General features: G+C 38.3%; 1 protein-coding gene across 1 annotated transcript; it reads right to left on the bottom strand.

Annotated features, from left to right (window-relative positions):
- Positions 1 to 3,088: 3,088 nt before the first annotated feature.
- Positions 3,089 to 7,824, bottom strand: LOC113041651 (kelch-like protein 13). The gene is made up of 4 exons (XM_026200299.1): positions 5,688 to 7,824; positions 4,568 to 5,507; positions 4,309 to 4,479; positions 3,089 to 4,035 (listed from the first exon to the last, which is right to left on the bottom strand). Exons 1-4 carry the CDS (start codon positions 7,528 to 7,530, stop codon positions 3,513 to 3,515), a joined length of 3,477 nt encoding a protein of 1,158 aa, XP_026056084.1. The 5' UTR covers positions 7,531 to 7,824; the 3' UTR covers positions 3,089 to 3,512.

Here is a 7,824-nt window from a genome sequence, read left to right as displayed (position 1 = left end):
ATACACATTTAACATCAAAATAAAGAGAAAACAATGAATCTGCTTTTATAGGACTTGATCATTGAACGTGTAATATGACTTGAGCAGTTAACCAACAAAGAGGTCACCAAACATGCCATTTCCCCAGGACACATATCGGCCAGTATTTCTACATTGCCTAAAATATCTGTTTTCTTACTGAAGGTAATAATAGTTTGACCAATAACATGCAGACCTTGACCAATTGTGGTGCTTGAGAAGGTGGGATCTAGAGAGTATGGTCAAAGCGATGCACATATGTGTACACATTAGTGTTGGACTTGAAGTAGCACGGGGCATACCAATCGGGGTATCACATCAGAGTACCGTGAGAGCAATTCAAAAGCACAACAAGCCGTCTGCTCTCTAGAGCTTTCACTGTACTTTGTCATACAACAATTGGTCAGTGCAGCACAAACAAAGTCAAAACTTTGATATTTTAGCCAATATAGAAATCCTGGTCTGGACTTGTCCTGGGAAAGTGGCACGTTTGGTCACCCTAGCCAACAACATAATGACTGAATCGGTGTGCAATTCCAGAAAACACCACACACTTAATCATTAACCAAAAGCAACTCTGTACAAATAAGATGCACAGAGACCGAAGATCATTTGTTCTTCTCTTTAGCACCATACAGTCGTCATGGCTTTATTTCAGCTTGTCTTAATATTAAGTTCCTGCATGGCACAGGATGAGGATATTATGACTCCTGTGGTAAACATCTCCTCTGAGTTGATGGAGCTTAAAGCTTCAATTAATAAACTGACAACAGATCTGAATACCGCTAACAATGAACTTGCAGAGCAGAAAAGTTTGATTCAGGAGTTGCAGAAACAGATTAAAGATATAAAATTAAATTTATTTATTTATTTATTTTTTTTATTTTTTGCAGAGAGTCCTAAAGTGGCATTTACTGCATCCATGTCAGCTATAGAGAGCACAAACCGAGGGCCTTTTAGTACAGAGACCAAGCTCATCTTTGATAAAGTCCTATTCTTTATATATCAAAAAATAAAAATAATAATCGTAATTTTTCATGATTTAATTGAGATCCTTGATTTTCTCTTTTGCAGGAGTCTTCACAGCACCTGTTAAAGGTGTGTATTACTTCAGGTACTCAGGCTCTGCGTTTTCCTCCCTTTACACACTGGATTCTACTTCAATATAATTGATCTGTGTGTTATATTGTACAATTTTAAAATTAAAATGGTTTAACAGACCTAAAAATATATCACGTTTCTTTACTCTGTTAATCGTGCATAAATGTAATTAAAAAGTCACTATTTTTAGTTCCTTCTTTACCCTTCCATGGAACATTGATTTATATTCGGGTACATCACTTGGCTATCCAAATGGGGACTTGTCATAGACTTCTATTGTTTTATACAAAGCTACAGACTAAATTTATTCCTATGTTTTCTATTGAATATATTCCTAGATGGCAACTTAATGATTGCAGCCTAACAAATTCACACACACAACACACCAGTTAAATAAAAACTAAGCTTGGTTGACAGTTTTTGGAACACAGAGAAAGTAAGTTTTATCTTCAGTTTTCAAAAATGAAAAACGTGGACAACAATGCACTTCAATGCACAAAATAGAATTTTTTTTTTCCTTGTTCTCCTTCATTCTAGGATAATTCTACTAAACAAATGTAAAATCTTGCATAAAGCTAGATTATATATATATATATATATATATATATATATATATATATATATATATATAATTAGATTAATATATATTTTAGTGCTGTCAATCGATTAAAAAAAATTAACTGATTAATCGTACAATTTTTTTAAATTAATCGTGATTAATCGCGATTAATCGCAATTCAAAGACTGAAACTTTTTGGATATGTAAATGTAAAATGTAAATAATTAATGTAAATTCAAGACAAAGAAACTATTTAAATTCAAAATATGATTGTTTATTGGAATTTTTGTTTAACTTGTAACAGATTTTCTCATGTAAACAACATACCTGCAATAAACCATCAATATCCTCCAAATTAACTGTTTGCTTGAAAGCCATATTTATTACAGAAATAAAAACACAGGCATGTAAGTACCATTTGAATTTCAAAACAATCAATGCCAATAAAAAACAAAAATGATTTCCATGTTGAATTCTAAGTGGACTGCAAAAAAATTCCAAAGTATAGTCATTGCCAGTGCTTTAAGTGGGCCAGTACGCACCGGTACTCAGTACCGCCACTTCCAAATATAGCTCTTGAGCGTACCGCCACCTCTCCGTGCGCCCAGAACGTGCTTGTAGCATACCGGTACGCTCATTTGGACATCTGTTTTAATAGAGGGTTTAATCTTTTACCTGCACTGCCGATTTTCAGAGCGCCCTTCACAATGCAAGCTTCCTAATTCATCCCACCCAGAGCAGAAACTACATTACCCATTCACCCTTAAGTTATACAAGTGAATAGCGCATGTGTTGCTTTTCCCACTGTTAAGTGTCAACAACTCAACGTGGCCGGAGAAGGTGTGTGAAACTCGTTGTGAGTTATACTAAAGCAAAATCTTGAGTATTTATTGTCTGATAAACATTAAAAACTGTCTGCTGAGGTTGAGTCGTCCTGCAGCCCCCGCTGGCTGTTCATTGGCTGCAGCATCTTTTTTCTAAGTTCTAAAAAAATACCGTAGACGGCAAGGCACAAATTTAGATATTCATTTATCTAATTAATCTATAGCCTATGCACAAAGACAATATGATCTTTTTGTCCCCTTTTTGTTTTAAAGCTTGATGAAGAGAGAGAGCGCAAGTTGCTGCAGCTGAGGAGGACAGTGATGCACGCGTACAGGAGTGATTGACAGTTCGCGGCACTGTGTACAAAAAATACTCCGCTACACAATTATTTCGTTATTTTCGTTTAAGCTTATTAACGTTAGCGTTACAGAAAGGTCTGATTTACGCACTGTTACAGTCATTGTTTTTTTTTTGTTTTTTTTTTAAACAATGACATTTGAGTTCATGATTTTAATGTTGCTGTTTCTTGACTAAATGAAGAGTAATGTTTCTTGTGGCAGACTGAAGAGTAATCCGGCAGAGTTTTATACTGAAACTTTCCGTCTAAAAGTCCTTCCTTGGTCTTATCCATATTTCTTTGCACGTTGAACACACATAGGCCACAACTGGAAATAAAAATATTATATATACATATATATATGTAATGCACACTTTCAAAGAACTGTTATTTGAAAGTGCCTATGTGCAGTGGGGATAATGCCATAATGTCAATAATATAACCAGACTTTCAATGGATTGTACATTCCCTTAAGAATCACCTGTTCAAATCATTTCTGAGAACGCCTTTTGCCCCAATCTGAAATTCAGATCAGAGTTTTCATCCTCGTGTGTTGATTTAAAGATGTTTTACTTTTATTATTTTTTTATTTAATTTAATTATTATTTTTTTATTTACAGTGCAGTAACTGAGGACACTGCATTGTATTCAATGTATTCCCTTCTTATTGTCTTATTGTCTAAGATGAGCAGGTATTGGCAGCACACAGGCAGCTATGTATGTGTTTGGTCCTGGTGTTATGCTCATGTTCTCCCAGCGTTCTGTTGCAGGATCATAGCGATGCACAGTTTTGGTATCATTGTAGTCTTCCTGGCAGTAACCTCCAATTACGTAGACCTTTCCTTCTAAGACCGCTGATGCTGACCCAACATGAGGCACTGGGAATGGCATAATGGCACTCCAGGAGTTGGCTACAGGGTTATAGACCTCACAAGCTAATTGATCTAACAGACGCCCATCAGCATCGCACGAAACCCCTCCAGCCACATAAAAACGGTCACCCAGGGTCTCCATGCAGTGCAGGGCTCTATCATGTGTCATCTCAGCCAGGTAAGTGGATCCTCGTTCTGGGTGGTAAAGGGTCAAGGACGAGAGGCATTGGTACTGGTTGTTAAAGCCTCCCGATAGGAAGATTGTACCATTCCATACAGTGGCCGCATGACAGCACAGAGCTTGGTCTAATGGGTGGACAAAACTGGAGTAGGAGACAATGAAACAGAAAGGATTTTCATTTGAACAAAAATGTGGTGCCTTATCAGACTAAGATCCAAAAACAAAGTTTAGTGGTAAGGATTTGATCTGGGGTTTGGGTCTTTAACAACATTCAGACATATGGATATTTCTTGCCATTGATTACTTTCTAGAAACAAGTTTCTAGGAACAACAGCTAATATTGATCATGCATGCTTTTTAGACTCTTCCTGTAATTACAAATTCATTTCTTGTGCTATTCATTTACTCTACTAACCTCCAAGAATTTGTGTTGGGGCAGTAAACCTCAGCACTCTCCATATTGACCCCTGAGTCCCTCTCTCCACCAATAGCATATATTTTACCATTTAGGACCACTAGAGTGAAGCTGCCTCTTCTCTCGTGCATGTCAGTCAACCTTTGCCAAGAGTTTTGAATGGGATCATACCTAATTCAAAGATTGAACAAGAGGTCCACAGTATGAGAAGGCAACCCTGGACAAGGTCAAATATAGGAGTCTTCATGTTACATCTTACCTGTAGGTGCAATTCATGGTATCAGCTTTGCCGTAATAATGCCGTCCGCCAACTACGTAAAGCTTGCCCCTCATAACCCCAACTCCATGACTGAATCTTGGTTTCACAGGTAAAGTTCCCAGCATTCTCCACTCTACTTTCTTAACCAATCCAACATGGTTCTGCAAGGAATTGCTAAACCACATTTCCCTACATGGTCTACGTTTGTCAAAATTATCAGTGATCCTCTCACCCCCAACTAGGACTAGAGCGTCTTTAGGCATATAGGCCCTGAAATTGGACTGAACATCTGAAGAACTGGAACAGAACTCCTCAAGGAAAGAATCGTATAGTTTTTTGGCTCCAATTCTCGGCCAGGACGTTATGGACTTGACTTCTTTGAACTCCTTAAAGGTCATTAAGGGAAACTGGACAGTTCCCATCAGCTCCCTGGCAAGTTTCACCCGTTGTCTGGGAAAGGCTTCGATCCAAGACATGACTGCTCTGAATACGGGCAACTCTGAGGGAACGCAGAGAGAATCACTTTGAAGGTACTTCTTCAGTTTCTCTGCAGGAAGATCTTGAAACTTTGGAGTGACAGACACGTCTTGAAAGTGCCTCAAGACATAGTCATTGGCCAGTGCAAGTAAGTCCCCCATTCCAAAGGACTCTGCAAAAGATGCTACATCCAGGCAGTGGTAAGCATCTATTTCTTGTTGCAGGAAGTTAAGGCATAGTGAGAAGGCAGTCTGAAACTGTAATTGAAGAGATGTACAGGTGAGATCAAACACACAGCCCCATCCGAGCACAAGAGCCCCACTGTAGGTGTAGTGCAGGAGGACTTCAAACTTGGCCGCCCCTACAAGCAGCAGAGACACCAATTCCTGTCGACTCTCCTTCATACCGTTAGTAAACATGCCTCTAAAGTAGTCACTGCTGGCAGCCAGGAGTGCGCGGTGAGCTTCATGAAGGTGGGACATAAATAAAACAGTATAAGCATTTTTGTAAATGCAGAGGGCATCAAATTAATACTGATCAAATTAATTCTTTGAGCTAGAGAAGTATAAATTCATATGATATGGAGGCAGCATTTAGCTTCTTGAAAACTCAAACAGTTGCCATATTTCCAAGTGTCTCTTACCATGAAACACTCTTCCTTCTGCTTCAAGCTCCACGTCACATCCCATCCTCTGTGTCCACATCTGTCTGATATGCTGGAGACTAATTTTTATATGTTCCTCTGCAGAAATCTCTTTCCTGTCCACTTTCTTCCCTCCTGCCTCGTCCTCTTCTCTTTCTTCCTCCTCTTTGCAGAGTTCTAGAATTCTTGGAGCTTCCAGGCTCACTGCTGCAGACCAAATCTGTTCTATATTTTTTTTTTTCCGAATGTCAATGTACCCTGTATAGGCGAACTCCACCACTGCTGCCAACCCAGAACCATGAACCTTAGGACCCAAACACAACGAGATAAACTGCTCTTGTTTGGGCTTCTGTCTGAGTCTCGTCTGAATAAGGTAACTGACTGCAGCCAAGACAAAGGAATGAACCTGGAACCGGTATCCATCATCTGTGAAGAGGGTCAAGTCAGTGAGGACCGAATGCAACATCATGTTCTCCAGAGCCTGGAAGACCGCACTTGGGTAAGCTGGATCAGAACATAGCTTCCTGGGATAAATGTCGCAATTCTCAACTTCTGAATCTTCAAAGCTGCTACTTCCATCATCATCATCATCATCATCATCATCATCATCGTCATCATCATCATCAAGATCAACATCAAAATCATCTCCCTCTTCCTCTTCTAATTCTTGATTTACCAGTTCCTGTTCAGAGTTGGAGTCCGCCATGTGCTGCTCTTTATCTCTAAATGTTAAACCTCCAAATGTTAAGGCTTTTTCAGAACCACCTATGTCATTGGTACTGATGGAGGCAGTTGCAAAACAACCATTTTCAATATTGTTGTATTTATCATAATCTTTATCAATGATTTTATTATTATGTCCACACACAGCAGCTAAACTGTCAACATGTGCAGAATTAACAGGTAAATTCTTAATATATTCTTCATTGCCGTTAATATCGACACGTACATTATATCCACTCTTGTCATCATTGACTTTATCATTATTTGCTAGTGAAGCAACTAAACCTTCACTGTTTCCAGACGCAGCAGGTAAACTATTATTATATCCTTCATCATTATTTTTGTAATCTTTTTCATAAGCATCCTCTGTATAATTTTTTGTGGATGCTGGAATTAAACCATCACTGTTTGCAGGCATAACAGAAAAATTAATACTAAATTTATCTTCATCATGTTCATTGGCATTCTCTTCATCATTGGTTTTATCATTATTTATAATTGAAGCAGACAAACCCTCACTTTTTGCGGATGCAACTGTTAAACTACTATGTACTTCATCAGTATTTTTGTCATCATATTTATCAGCATCATCTTCACCTTCATCTCCAGCCTTTTCATTATTTGTGCACGCAGCAATTAAACCATCACTGTTTGCAGATGCAGCAGGAAAACTAACGCTATACTCTGTATCATCATACTTATTAGTATCATCACTAGCATCATTTGTAAACACATTCAATAAGTAATCATCGTTGTAAGCAGGAAAGGTATTACTGCGCACCGCATCAATGTTATTGTTCTTGTCATTTTTATTGGCATCCTCTTCATCGCTGGCTTTATCATTATTAGTACACATAGCAAAAACACTGTCACTGTTTGCAGGTGTGAAAGGAAAACTAACATTACATTCTTCATTGTCATCAACAGCCTTCCCACTTTCCTGTGCATCTACTTGCAGCTCTTTTGTATCCTTTTCTTCTGTCCGCTCATCTTCTTCTGAAGGATTCTGCTCATCCTTCACTTCTTCATCCGCATCTATCAATCCATTGTTGCTGCTTGAGTTGTCATCCTCCCTTGATCTTCTCCATTCTCTCTGAAGGCACTGCTGATCTTTTGCCATTGTGTCGTCAGGTTACTGTCAAGAGCAAATCTTGAAATGTTTCCTTCTGTTTAAAAACCAGGACAGGTTCCATCAAACTGTTTCCTAACTTGTGTTGAATCTCTCTGTTGATGTGGGATCATGTACTGTAGTCTGGTATGCAAAATAGATCAGTGTCTCCTTAGGTCACACAAAATATAATGCTATTTTTACCTCAAGCATTTAATAAGATCATATCTCAAGTATCTAAAAATGACTGGCTGCTTATAGTCCAGTTATGCAATATATTTATGAGTGCCTAGTGCTGATTAATAA

Source organism: Carassius auratus, chromosome 23 (assembly GCF_003368295.1).
Source record: "Carassius auratus strain Wakin chromosome 23, ASM336829v1, whole genome shotgun sequence".
NCBI lineage: Eukaryota > Metazoa > Chordata > Actinopteri > Cypriniformes > Cyprinidae > Carassius > Carassius auratus.
This window is presented reverse-complemented; position numbering and strand designations above follow the sequence as displayed.